Here is a 14,447-nt window from a genome sequence, read left to right on the forward strand (position 1 = left end):
CGGTCATTATACGTGTATGTTTTGTTTTCGAACGCACGTCCGGAGGGTCATATGATAAACTACTTACTAACCTAGCTTGCTCGAGCCGTACTGGGGAAAGTTGGCCTTCGCGTGGTCATTTTTGTACGGACCTCGCTGCGCTCTGTGCGTAATGCACCGACCTTGGGCCATTATTCCCCAGTACGGCTGAAGTAAGCTAGGTTAGTAACAGGTTAATATTTTACACTGTTTCAAAGAACATATCCTCTTATTTACCGTTGCGGAAAATACAATATAGGAAAATTTTTATTTTTCTGTGTGCAACTATACAAGATGCTCAGATACCGCGCGTCAACTCCCGGAAATCATGCACTTGATCCCGGCATGCATTTACTTAGCTGCTGCAGATTAGTGACGACAAACCAGGAATGCAAGGTTTCCAGTCTGGACAACAGCTCTGAACCGATAACAAAGGGGATAGCGAGTAAACTGTGTGATGATAAAAATGATCTCATTTTATTTACAAGAGGCACTAGAACACACATCAAAAACTATCTAGTGCTAAATTTAGATTGAATTAAATTTCAAATGCATTAATATAACTATAGAGACAGCAACTACCCTAAAGTCATCATCAGTTCTCGAGGCGCCAGTAGGCGCATAGTCTAAAGTAATACAAGATATCTGCCTGAGGCAAATTAAATTAAATGGTATTATAAGGAGATTAATATTATTTATCAAACATTCAAACACAGCTTTCTTAACTGGACTACCTAAACTCAGTGATTGATGCGTTTTGCAAATGAACAGAATCTGCAAACAATCCAATACGCTTCAGCAAAGTACTTTTCCTGCTCAGTTGTGTTTTTGTTTGTTGAGTTCCTGGACATTAGTAAAAGTCAAAAAACTGAGTGACGAAAACACAAAGAGAAAACTCATCCCCACTAACAATCTAAAAAATGGAACTTTTTATATGATACCATAAACGACACTTTTTAAAAGTAATGGCGCACTGTTTAAATCGCTAGTCAGAAGTTGTGTCGTGCGCGAGGTGACTCCTGGGTGAAAAACAACCGGAATCAAGCAAACACTTATCCTGAAGGACAAGGCCAATTCTAGGCTTGGTAAGAAGGAAATTTTAATTTTTCATACAGTATAATCGTTCGGTAACAGTGGGTCGCGGGAGGGGTGAGTGGGAAACATTCTCTACAGGGACAACTTTTCACCATGTAAGTAGGCCCTTAACTTGCAACCGACACTGAACCACCAGTAGCTTGGCGGCGACAGTGGGTTAAATCGAAGAGATTTAGGTTTAAAAAAACACTCAGAGAAAATTAATTCTCTCTACTCAATTACCATATAGTTTTGTTAACGTAAGTTCTGAGAATTTAGTGTCACATCAAGACGATTGGTCTATACTCATCACCTGTCTCCCGGACAATGTGTTGATGATCTTTAACTAATGGCTACTCACTTTCTGATCTTTAGCTATTACTTTCCTTTCTCGTTCATAATACTTGCCACGGACTTATCTCTTGAAAAACCTAACTCGTCCATTTGATTCAAAATTGTCTGTGTTCGAAGGACATCTCACACGGAGAAAAAGTGGCAACGAATTTAAACGGTGTTTATTTGATGCATGTGATCGAAATCTTAAATTACAACGCTTAAAAGCCTGGAAACGTAGCTGTTACCATGCGTTTCTGTAAGAACAGGAAAATAACCATTGGCTCCACAGACACTCATGATCAGAGTGCGCACTCAGTTGTTAGAGGTTATTGCTGAAAGGTATCAAACAAAAACGTCTATAAATCACATTGTTTGTCCAGTTGATGATTTACATGGTTAGTATAAACACTCACGCTTCATTGGCGAGGGCGAGGCTGTGAGAGAACTACCAACATATGAAATCGTTGCGCGAGTGTTCTAAATGCAAACGATTTCAAGAACCGTTGTTGACATGTCTAGCAGGATTTGGATCTCGTAACTTATGACATGAAATGGCGACAGTTTCGTTAACGTTTGTTAGCTTGCCCGTCCCCTCCCTCCACCAAAAAAGCGTTTTGTTTCCAAAAAATACTTACCGTTATATCCCAAAGTCAAATGTCACGTTGTCTCCAATCAGCATAAACGGCGCCCAATCGCGAACGTTGTTAAAGCCGTTACCTCTCATCCATTTCATGGCCTGGTGAAGAGATTCACTGGCACTCTCCCCACAAACAAGATGCTCGTAGAAACGACACATTAGCTGCTCTGTTGCTTCGTCACTTATGGCCCACAGAGCCACCAAAACGGACCGTGCACCGGATCCTAAGAACGCTCGAGCGATCCCAACGACTCCTTCGGCTCTAATCTGCCCACGTGCACTATGACAGCAGCTAAGTACCACCAGTTTAGCTCGCAGTTGAACTTTTGCAATGTCAGACATCGTCAATAGGTAATCTTCTTCTTCTGGAACCCTGTTAGGAGGTCCTACTGGAGAAAGGGCAATTTCTCCTCTTTCGGCATTACCATGGGCTGCAAAATGTATAAGACTCACTGAGTGTAGCCCGTCAAGTACCGCCTGCTTTGTTGCCTGCCGTCCCAACAAAGGTTGAACACCTAGCAGTCGTCCAATCCTGGCTGCTTCATTTCCTGCACAGGGTAACCTCGAAACCCACATCTTCGTTCCTTTGTAACGCACCGTGCCGACAACTGGATCCCCCACTATCAGAGCACCAGTCTGACTGTGATAGTATACAGGACTGTCCTGAATGAGCTTGAGAGTCGTCAAAGAAGGAACGATGCGGATTCTGAATTTCTCTGATAAATACCTCCCGCCTTCATCTGTTAACGCTGGAAATGGAACTTGGTTTAAGAAGGGATCAGGAACAACAATGAGCTCGGGCTCCTCAAGTAGATCAGCTACCGGACGGATTAACGCTCTGTAGTACAAAGAAACGCTTGATTCGGAGTTTTGACTTTCTTCATCTTCTTCCTCTATAAGTCTCACTGCTGCGAGGTTCTCAACGTCACTTAAAGATCGATCTTCGCAATCTTCCTCGGATAAAATAGCAAAGTTCCGAAAGCTTTTTGCGAAGAAATCATGTAACTTACCAACTGATGTGGCACCAACTAGTTTCTCATCCACTGTTATTCTTCGGAACTGAATGATTTCTCTTGTTTTGAGAATCCAGAACGACAGATCACTATTATAATAAGAAATGTACAGACAAGAGGAGTTACTTTCTTTTTTCATAATATTTTCAATACCAATCCACGATTGCGGATCAGCTGAGATTTGGCTTTTAAGAGAATACTGAGTTGCCATCAAGTCTGCTAATGCTCTAGCCCGAGCCAGCTCTAAAACATAAAGTGCATGGTTCGGATTTCCCGAAAAACAAAGGGATGCACTAAGACTCCGGTAGAGAAAATCGCGACCATCTGAAGACGATACCTTAAAATCGTCGTTGTCCCCTAACAAACTTCGTAAAGTTTCGCTTCTGTTCATACTCAAAAACAGACAGTCAAACGCTTCCTGGATCTTATATCGGCATGACTTCACCAATGAAAGAAGACAAAGACATTTGAACTCTTTGTCTAAGTCTTCAATGTCTCGACTAATTGACAATGCCCTCTCAGTATAATCTTCAGCCATGACATATTCACCAAGAGATTGATACAATGCTCCTAAGTTTCCGTAATCTGCTGCTTCTCCTGCTTTGTCACCAATTTGTATTCTAATGGCAAGTGCTTTCTCAAGATATTCTTTGGCTTTGTGATATTCACCAAGAGATTTAAACACAGCTCCTAAGTTTCCGTAATCTGCTGCTTCTCCTTCTTTGTCACCAATTTGTATTCTAATGGCAAGTGCTTTCTCAAGATATTCTTTGGCTTTGTGATATTGACCAAGAGATTTAAACACAGTTGCTAAGTTTCCGTTTGAAGTGGCTTCTCCCCGTTTGTCACCAATTTGTATTTTGATGGCAAGTGCTTTCTCAAGATATTCTTTGGCTTTGTGATATTCACCAAGAGATTGAAACACAGTTCCTAAGTTTCCGTAATCTGCTGCTTCTCCTTCTTTGTTACCAATTTGTATTCTAATGGCAAGTGCTTTCTCAAGATATTCTTTGGCTTTGTGATATTGACCAAGAGATGAAAACACAGTTGCTAAGTTTCCGTTTGAAGTGGCTTCTCCCCGTTTGTCACCAATTTGTATTTTGATGGCAAGTGCTTTCTCAAGATATTCTTTGGCTTTTTGATATTCACCAAGAGAGTGAAACACAGTTCCTAAGTTTCCGTAATCTGCTGCTTCTCCTTCTTTGTCACCAATTTGTATTCTAATGGCAAGTGCTTTCTCAAGATATTCTTTGGCTTTGTGATATTGACCAAGAGATGAAAACACAGTTGCTAAGTTTCCGTTTGAAGTGGCTTCTCCCCGTTTGTCACCAATTTGTATTTTGATGGCAAGTGCTTTCTCAAGATATTCTTTGGCTTTTTGATATTCACCAAGAGAGTGAAACACAGTTCCTAAGTTTCCGTAATCTGCTGCTTCTCCTTCTTTGTTACCAATTTGTATTCTAATGGCAAGTGCTTTCTCAAGATATTCTTTGGCTTTGTGATATTGACCAAGAGATTTAAACACAGTTCCTAAGTTTCCGTTTGAAGTGGCTTCTCCCCGTTTGTCACCAATTTGTATTTTGATGGCAAGTGCTTTCTCAAGATATTCTTTGGCTTTTTGATATTCACCAAGAGATTGATACAATGCTCCTAAGTTTCCGTAATCTGCTGCTTCTCCTTCTTTGTCACCAATTTGTATTCTAATGGCAAGTGCTTTCTCAAGATATTCTTTGGCTTTGTGATATTCACCAAGAGAGTGAAACACAGTTCCTAAGTTTCCGTAATCTGCTGCTTCTCCTTCTTTGTCGCCAATTTGTATTCTGATGGCAAGTGCTTTCTCAAGATAGTCTTTAGCTTTGTCATATTTACAAAGAGATAAGAACAGAGTTCCCAAGTTTCCGTACGAAGTGGCTTCTCCCTTTTTGTCACCCATTTCCTTCATGATTTTTATGGCTTTCTCATAAAGTTCCTTTGCTTCTTTGTATCGATATTGCTGTTTACATATTTTAGCCATTGCTATTGTTAGATTCCTTTCCTCGTCTTTTTTACTACACTTGCGGTAAATTTCAAGAAGTTCCCTGCCGTAGATTAAGGCTTTTGTATAATCAGGGATATGACAATACGCATTGAAAAACGTTTGATAAATGCAAATGTTGAATAAATTGAAAAGTTCTCCCGCTTTTAGTACTTCGTTATTTAGACAGATCAAACATTCTTGGCAGACCTCAATGGCTTTTAGACCACGACCAGTGTTGAGAAGGAAAGTAGCAACAACCAAGCCAATAGAGACGGCTTGTAAAATGTCTGTTATATTGTTCATAGCGTCCACTTCTATGAGTCCTGTTAAAGGGATAACACGAATCAAGATTTGTAGCTAATTCGAGTAATAATATACTTTTGTACGTCTTTCAACCTGGTTGTCTAAGTGGGTAATGGCGAATTCAAAGCTGGGGGTAGTCCTGTTATGGACTTGCATTTTGTCATAGGGAAGCAGAAATAGTCCCAATCTAAACAAAAGAAAACTGTTGAAAATACGAGGCCGTTGGTTGCATGCAGTTAGTTGTCTTGGCGTGTGTGAAAACCGTCGTGTTGATCATTTCAGGGCAATGCGTTTTTTTCTTAGAGTTGCATTTGCCTTTTCGTTTTTCTTTTTTTTCCAGCAAAAATCACCGTTAAAGTTCAGGCTGCGTACTAGTCTTTTTTTGGCTAAGTATTGTTGTGACTTTTTATCGATCCCAAAATTATTTTATCAGTGTTGAGTCCTTTTAAAATCTCTACTCTAGCCTATTAATAAAAATGTCGCCGAGCAGATTGCGTCCGATCAGTAAAAGAAAAACACACTGAACATAGCCGAGCTCAATCACATTTTTTTTTAAATAGACAATAAAACTATGTATATGGTGTGCGACTGCTAATTCCAGTTCTGGCTACTCTACTCAAACGACGGTGATAATTTAACTGTTTAATGTTTCCCGTTTTCTCCAATCATTGAGCTCGCGAAAGTCCCCCTTTTTTTCCTCGAAAGTGCAGAGCGACTGTGAACAGTTAACGTGATGATTTCAGTCCAATATGTATAACAACGCTGAATCTGATTTGCACTCACCACTTTTGCACTAGAATGGAACAAAAACCAATATGCGCCGACAACGATGATATTTCCTGTAAAAATTGTTAACAGGGAAAAGTTAAGCAGATTTTTACTCTACAACGGTACCTCCAAACAAGAATTCGTTTGATTTATTTCTTCGCGTGACTGACAGCACTCAAAAACTGAAGAAAATCAGTCACGCGATTCATGAAAAATCTCTTTCATTGTAAATTGAAACTATTAAACATCGCTTTCAAATACACGTTATATGTGTATGAAATGGTATCAATCACGAACAGCTTAAAGTTTACAAACTTCCTGTGTTCAGTCTCTCGACCCTTGGACGAAATTAAATCAAAAGTGATAGAGACTGAAGAGCAAAAACAAATGCCAATTAAATAGTGGAATTAATTACTGATGGCAAAATCCAATGCCTTTTAAAGCATATTGCGTTGTTGACTATAGTTAATAGATTGAAATGATTATTAAGCCCAACAAAGTCCTTTGTTGTATGTTTTTGTTTTCATTTCGGTCTTGACCGTGCTTTAAACACAATAGGTAATTATTTCTATTTCACAGACTATATAATTCAACTGAAAAGTTTCGGTTACGTAGTTTATGCTTATTATATATAGTCTCAAAACGAAAGACTGTTTACTGTGTGGACCTTCCAACATAAATCGTGGCATCTTTGTTTGCTCTTTTGAAGTTTGTCAAGTTTTAAAACTATATGCCCCTCTACTAACTATGAGTTGATTAGTGAATAAAGTTTACATTCCTCGCCTTCCTTTCATAGAAACTAACTGACTTGCTCACAAGACAAATACGACAACTAAAGACGACGGGCTTTTGCCATCGTTCTGTTGTAATTCTTCATATTTGTTATATGCGAGTGCTCATTTCATAAGTTACTTTGCACGATCTCATTGAGTTCCTTCTGCCGCCGTCTCATGGTAACAATATCAATTGACAGAACTAAAAACTTTCTCTTTCTCACAGCAATCAGTTGAGTTTGGGGTTTATTATCACTGCATGATTGTCTGAAGGTCGTGGCTATCATAATTGAGCTCTATATTATTCTAACTGGTTAAGACACCAGACGATGCAAAGTGAAACTAAGAAAACCACTTGATGGGTTCTCGATATCTCGAGAAAACACTGATTATCCTAATACGTCATGCATGGAAGATCTATTTTGAAGTTGGCGGAATATGCCATTTTGAAGTTGGCGTAAACTTGGCGGAATATGCAAGATAAGCTGAAAATCATGGCGGGATGTGGAATGCGGAATGTAGGATTCGGGATAAGAATATCTTGGCCTGAGCAGCATGTGCTCATTTCAACCAGGAAATGTGGGATAAATTTGATATTGAGGGGTGGGATGTGGGATAAAAAACAGCAAATCACAGTTACTCAATGCCTGGAGAAGTAAATTTACCTTTTGGGAGTGTTTGGAAACACTAATGAGTTTGTAAAACAGTTTCCCTATCGCGTTTCGGTCACACCAGCGTCATTAACTATAACTGGTTCAAACATGACGTTAAAGTTAAAAGTAGTTCCTTATTACGGTCTATGCTACGGCAACAAATTCTCTCAGGTTCTTTCTTTGCATTCAAAAATTAGATCGACTGCAAACAGTTTACTTAATGATTTCAGTCTACAATGGATAACAAAGCTATTAAAATAGTGATTTATACTCACTGGTTTTGGTGAGTCGACCACAATGAAACCAGAATGACTACGCGTCAATAACAGGACCTTTTCCTCTGAAAAGTAGAAGAGGAGGAAAAGTTTAGCAAATTTTTACTGCGCAAACGATGCTTCCAAACAATTATTCGCGTGACGTAATTTTCGCGTGACTCACTAATAGCTCTTACAAGAAAAAGAAAATCAGCCACGCGATTCATGCAAACCTCTCCCAGTGTAAATTTAAAGTATTAAAAATCAGCTGTACTTATTATATGCGCGCTCAACGCTATCAGTCATGCACAGACAGCTTACAGTTTATAAACTTACCGTAATTGAAAGTGAAACAAGAGTGATAGAAACTGAAACAACACTGGGGGGTGTTCCTGCAAGACAATAAGAGGTCCAATAGGAAATCAAAACAATTTAAAATTGAAGTATGTTTTAAACGTTGAGCAAAACAATTAAATAAAAACATTCGAAAGTATGTTACATTTTGTCTTTCCTATGTGCATTATTTGTCAAATACTGACCGTTAAGTCTAATAGCTTTCAAAGTACATTGAGTGTTTGACCATATCTAATAATCAGTATAATGGTTATCAAGCAAGACAAATTTCTTTGTTGTCTGTTGTTCTTCGCTCTTTGGTTTAACCGTGCATAAAACACTATAGGTGTTAACTTAGTTCTGACTTATTGGTTAACCAACTTAACTGTTTCGCTTAAGTAATTTTTAATGAATTGTTCATGATCGCAAAGCGAAAGACTTTTCACAGTCCTAGACCATCCAGCATAAATCGCATGAATCTCTCGTGAAAGCTGCTTTTGCCATCGATCTGTTGTAAATTATGGAAGACCGTGAATTAACTTTTCGTCAGTTTGCACTTTATAATATACTTTTTACGATTTGGGCGAATTCATACTTTCGTTTTCCCATGGTAACAGACATTAGATCTGACAGAGCCAAAAACTTTGTTATCTACTAGAAAGCGGTAGAGCTTGCAGTTAATCTCCTCTTCATGATTGTCGGAATATGGTCGCTATCGTAATCGAGCTATATATTATTCTAACTGTTTAAGATAGAAACCAGACGATGCAAAGTTAGCACTGAAGAGCTGTACTAACCACGGCGAAACTTAGCTTTTTAAAGTGAAACTACGAAAACCGCTTGAGGGAGTTCTAGATATTTCGATGAAACACTGATTATCATACTACATCATGCATGGACGGATGTATGTCGAAGGTTTTAGAGTGTCAAAACATAAGCTTTGCGGGAGGCGAGAAAAGCTGAAAATAAGCAGGCGGGATGTGGCCTGAGCAGCAGGTGATCATTTCAACTAGGAAATTCGAGATAAATTTGATATCGAGGGACTGTGAATGACAAAGCTGAACTTTTTTTGCGTTCACAGGACGCAGTTCATAATCTTGGGTATACTGTGGTTTCAAGGTGACCTATTTAGACATTTTTTCTTCGAACGTCTGCATTTTCTACGCCATTTTGAATGACGTCACACACCATATGCGCAAAGACTATCACACACCTCAAGGTTTTCGTTGTGGTGTGAGTAAGTCTGAGCATCTAAAGACTACCTCGTGGTTTATAGTTTATTTTTTATGTTCATGAACACGACTTTGAATCGCCGTGGGTTTGGGATGTTTACCGTGGGAACAGTTGTGTTTCATTGGCTGTAGTTTGATGTGGTTAGTGCAGGTTGCACAGGGGCTGGTACCCTTTCGCGAGCTAAAATTTATCGGCCTGAATGTTCGGCGCGGGTTGCCCAATAGAGCGAAGGGAGTCATTGCAATTTCGCTAGCCAACATTTATATGGGCTTGAACTGATTGATGTAGGAAGCATCTCAAAGTTAAGCATATTGTCAGGGATTGTCAGAAACTAAAAACGACTATATTGCACTTGCATTGTACTTGAATTGTTAGAAATACACTTGAGTAGGGTTAACAGACACCCTGTTGTTGCTTTTTCAAGACCAAAAGTTAGTATACGAACAATACCGGTCAAGAATCGGCTTTCATAACCATTTCGTGAATGCACAGGAGGTCTTATCACAGTTTAAGGATCAGTTATGAAATATGATGTGCGTGGCCTCAATTACGGACAACGATGTCATATTGTGGAGAATTTGCGACAATTCTCTGAGCCAAGACGTTAATTCTCATGCCAAAATTGAAACATGTTACCCAATAAAAAATGTGGAATTATGAGGTGATGCTTTGGTTGACACAAATGATGTGCTGCAAAGTGTATATAGGGCAAACGACTGATGTGGAGGAAAATCTAGACCCTAAAATTTTTGATGTCATTGATTCGATCGTCATTTTCTGGGAATTAGAGCATGTACGAAACGATACAACGTGACGTGATAGTGGCGCTAACGGTCTAACGTAAGTAGACTAGCTATTATCTAAACATACCAACAAATATACCCCATGTTGCGGGCGTAAACGGGGACGTGGTAGGGATCGGGAGGCAAAAAAAAAACCCGTGAAAGAAAGGGAACAGCACCCTATCCCGATGAAGACGCTCGTTTCCAAGAAGCATCCCAGTTTAATTTCCTCAACCCGTAAAATTCAAAAAAAAAAAAGGACGTTACACACACACAAGTACGCAGTGTGGACCTATTTTTTTCTTAGACGCGATAATCGCTCCTTCGAATGTTTACGATAAACCAGTTCGCGATTGCAAATGTTTGCTTACATTTGTGCTTCAAGCTTAAAATAATGTACGATAAAAAAACACTTTTACAAATTAGCTTTGACGCTGAAACCGATTACCAGTTAATGTGAAAATCTTTAGCGCGAAATTAGAAGGCTTATGTAAATATTTTTGTGAGTCTACGGAAACAGGCGCCGTAACGCAACGTATCAACAAATCGTATTTTATACGGCGGACCTCAAAATAAAAATATATCTGTCTGTAAAACCTCGATTGATTTTAGTAATAGCCAGAGGTTGAAAGCCAGCAAGTGAAATCATTTAAAGTATATATATTAGTGACGGCGTCGAACGCATTTATAATCTTTGATTACTACTACCTTACTCACTAGTTTCCGTGAGTCAACAGAGTGAAACCAAAACTAACACGTCAGTAACAGGACCTGCTCCTCTGAAAATAAGCAAAAGGGAGATATTTTAGCGAATTATTACTACACAAAACGTGCTCCCACGCAGTCATTCGTGCTACTTAATAATTCGCGTGACTCACTATTGGCTATTCACTATTAGTCTCTTCCAGTGTAAACTCTAGATCTTGGGTATGTGCACGCTACTAGTCACAAATAGCTTACAGTTTATAAACTTACCGTGTTCAGTTTGTCAGTCTTCTGATAAAAGTGGAACCTAAAGTAATAGAAACTGAAACAGCACTGAGGGAGTTTCCCTGCAAGACAATAGGAGGCCAAAACAAATTAAAATTGAAATAAGTTTCAAACGGTCGGCAAAACAATCAAATGAAACATTCGAAAGCAAGTTACATTTTTTCTATTCTCATTCCTTGCTAAACACTGACGGTAAAGTCGAATAGCTTTTAGAGCATATTGGGTCTTTGACCATGGCTAATAATCAGCGAAATGGTTATCAAGCTAGACAAAGTTCTTTGTTGTTCGCTCTTTGGCTCAACTGTGCATAAAACACAATAGGTTTTAAACTCAGTTCTGTCTTATAGATTAACGATGCTTTGCTATGTAAAGGCAAACGATGCAGCTTGCAATTAATCATCACTTTATGACTGTCTGAATGTCGTGGCCATCATAATCGAGCTATACATTAATCTAACTGGTTAAGATAAAAACCAGACGATACAAAGTTAACTAGAGCTGTACTTACCAAGGCGGAACTTGCTTTGGAAAGTGACACTACGAAAATCGCTTGAGGGGTTCTAGACATTTCAAGGAAACACGGATCATCATAATACGTCATGCATGGAGGATGTATTTTTAAAGTTTCTGGAGTTTGAAAACATAACCTTGGCGGGATGCGGGAAAAGCTTAAAATCCAGGCAGGATGCAGGATGTGGGATTCGGGATGAAAATATCTCGGCCTGAGAAGCATGTTCTCATTTCAACCAGGAAATGCGGGATAAATTTGATATTGAGGGACGGGATGTGAGATGAAAAACGGCAATTCACGGTTACTTAGTGACTGAAGAAATACATTTACATTTTTGTCCTATCTGCATTCTTTTTTAAATAGAGACAGTAAAGTCTAATAGCTTTCAAAGTATACTGGGTTTTTAATAATCAGTGACCTGGTTATTAAGCTAGACAAAGTTCTTTGTTGTATGTTGTTCGCTCTTCGGCTTAACCATGCATAAAACACAATAGGCCGATGTTAACTCAGTTCTGTCTTATTGATTAACCAACAGAAATGTTATGCTTATGTAATTAACGCACTGTGTATGATCGAGAAACGAAAGATTGTTGACAATCCTGGACCTTTTAGTATAAATCTTGGCATCTTTGTTTGCTCTTTTGAAGCTTCTTGGGCTTAAAAACCATTCCTGTTTACCATTAAACCGGCTGTGTTCGCTGATCAATATAATTTACATTCCACGCTGGTTCCTGTCATAGACAGACTGACTTGCTCTGAAGAGAAACAAGGCAACTAATGAAAGTTACTTTTGCCATCATTCTGTTGCAAAATATGGAAGACCGTGAATCAACTTTTCGTCAGTTTTCACTCCATAAAGTACTAAAGTACTACGATTTGATCGATTTCAAACTGTCGTTTTCCCATGGAAACAGACATCAGAAATAACAGAGCCAAAAGCTTTGTTGTTTACTAGCAAACGATGGAACTTGGAATTGATCCTCATTTTATGATTGTCTGAATGTCATGGCTATTTTAATCGAGCTATATATTATTCTAACTGGTTAAGATAGAAACCAGACGATACAAAGTTAGCTAGAGCTGTACTTACCACGGTGGAACTTGCTTTGGAAAGTGAAACTACGAAAACCGCTTGAGGTTTCTAAATATTTCGAGAAGATACTGAGTATCGCAACACGTCATGCATGGAAGGTTCATTTCGATGTGAAATGTCAACACATGTTGGGAGGCGAGATAAGTCAGTTTAAAATCCAGGCGGGATGCGGAATGCGGGATTCAGGATAAAATATACTGGCTTGGCCTGAGAAGACATGATGTGCTTATTTCAACCAGAAAATGAGGGATAAATTTGATATTAGGGACCTTACGCATATACGACGGCTACGGCGAGGACGACGCCTGGTAAAAAAATGTGTTTCTATTTTACTTTGGAATTAATTTTATCATTTATTTAATTAGATCTATCCAGTGTGTCTGTCGGTATTAAAACTTGCCCCTACTGAATATGCTACAAACGTGTTCAGTTCCAAATAGAAATACGAAAAATTAGCCGTTGTGGTTCGCGTTCTCCAGACAACGCAGAATTTGGTCATTTCATGATCACGTCGTAGATTTGCAGGGGACGGCAAAGAAATGTACCAAGAATTATAACGCACGTGAGCAGCCATTGTTTTGCTCATTAAAACTTTTATTGGGTGACGTTCTCGTTGTTGTTGCCGTCGTGTTTTGCGTAAGATCCCTATTGAGGGACGGGATGCATGATGAATACCAGCAAATCACGCCTACTCAGTGACTGAATTCATCAATATACCTTAATTGGAATCCCCGATGAGACACGAAGGACGCATTTTCGACTTCTCAATCGCGCTTCACCTATAGTCACAACAGCGTCATACAGTAAATATGATTAGAAACTGGTTCTGATTGTTAACATAAAGTTTCCAAAGCAGGATCAAAATGATGGTCTGAGTTCTTTCTTTGTGTTGAAAAAGTAGATCGAATGAGAACAGTTTACTTGATGATTTAAGCCTACAATGAATAACAAAGCTAAACTCGTTTTATACTGACTAGTTTTGGTGAGTCAACAGAGTGAAACCAAAACTAACACGCGTCAGTAACAGGACGTTTTCCTCTGAAAATAAGCAAAAGGGAAGAAGTTAAGCGAATTATTACTGCACAGAACGATGCTTCCAAGTAATCATTCGTGTTACTTAATAATTCGCGTGACTCACTGTTGGCGCTTACAGCAGGAAGAAAATCAGTCACGCGATTCATGAAGTCTCTTCCAGTGTAAACTCTACATCTTGTGTACATGCACGCTATTAGTCACAAATAGCTTAATACAGTTTATAAACTTACCGTGTTCAGTTTGTCAGTCTTCTCATGAAGTGGAACCCGGAGTGATAAAAACTGAAACAGCTCTTAGGGAGTTTCCCTGCAAGACAATAGGAGGTCCAATAGGAATTCAAAACAAATCAAAATTGAAATAAGTTTCAAACATTGTGCAAAACAATCAAATAAAATCATTCGAAAGTAGGTTACATTTTTTCCATTCCCATTCTTTCTTAAACATTGACGGTAAAGTCCAATAGATTTCAAAATATATTGGGTTTTTTGAGCATAGCTAATAATCAGTGAAATGGTTATCAAGCTAGACAAAGTTCTTTTTTGCATATTGTTGTTCGCTCTTTGGCTTAACCGTGCATAAAACACAGTAGGTGTTAACTCAGTTCTGATTTATAGATTTACCAAC

At 38.8% G+C, this 14,447-nt stretch overlaps 1 protein-coding gene across 3 annotated transcripts; it reads right to left on the reverse strand.

The window, feature by feature from the left end:
• Positions 1 to 473: 473 nt before the first annotated feature.
• Positions 474 to 14,227, reverse strand: LOC149107899 (uncharacterized). Of its 3 annotated transcripts, XM_089295931.1 has the most exons (10): positions 14,054 to 14,227; positions 13,763 to 13,826; positions 11,693 to 11,744; positions 11,170 to 11,246; positions 10,912 to 10,973; positions 8,183 to 8,238; positions 7,868 to 7,932; positions 6,182 to 6,237; positions 2,064 to 5,418; positions 474 to 1,760 (listed from the first exon to the last, which is right to left on the reverse strand). In XM_089295931.1, exon 9 carries the CDS (start codon positions 5,396 to 5,398, stop codon positions 2,066 to 2,068), a length of 3,333 nt encoding a protein of 1,110 aa, XP_089152057.1. In that variant the 5' UTR covers positions 5,399 to 5,418; positions 6,182 to 6,237; positions 7,868 to 7,932; positions 8,183 to 8,238; positions 10,912 to 10,973; positions 11,170 to 11,246; positions 11,693 to 11,744; positions 13,763 to 13,826; positions 14,054 to 14,227; the 3' UTR covers positions 474 to 1,760; positions 2,064 to 2,065. The 3 variants fall into 3 exon arrangements, with proteins under 3 accessions (XP_089152057.1, XP_089152056.1, XP_089152058.1); XM_089295930.1 differs by lacking the exons at positions 13,763 to 13,826; positions 14,054 to 14,227 and having other exon boundaries at positions 11,693 to 12,642; XM_089295932.1 differs by lacking the exons at positions 7,868 to 7,932; positions 8,183 to 8,238; positions 10,912 to 10,973; ... (2 more) ...; positions 13,763 to 13,826; positions 14,054 to 14,227 and having other exon boundaries at positions 6,182 to 7,832.
• Between the last annotated feature and the right edge of the window lie 220 nt (positions 14,228 to 14,447).

Source organism: Orbicella faveolata, unplaced genomic scaffold, assembly GCF_042242905.1.
Source record: "Orbicella faveolata isolate gen_17 unplaced genomic scaffold, um_ofav_v1 contig_26, whole genome shotgun sequence".
NCBI lineage: Eukaryota > Metazoa > Cnidaria > Anthozoa > Scleractinia > Merulinidae > Orbicella > Orbicella faveolata.

Bases quoted from the DNA above. Each gene is read 5' to 3' on its own strand.
- LOC149107899 (XM_089295931.1), bottom strand. From the start codon at position 5,398: ATGAACAATATAACAGACATTTTACAAGCCGTCTCTATTGGCTTGGTT.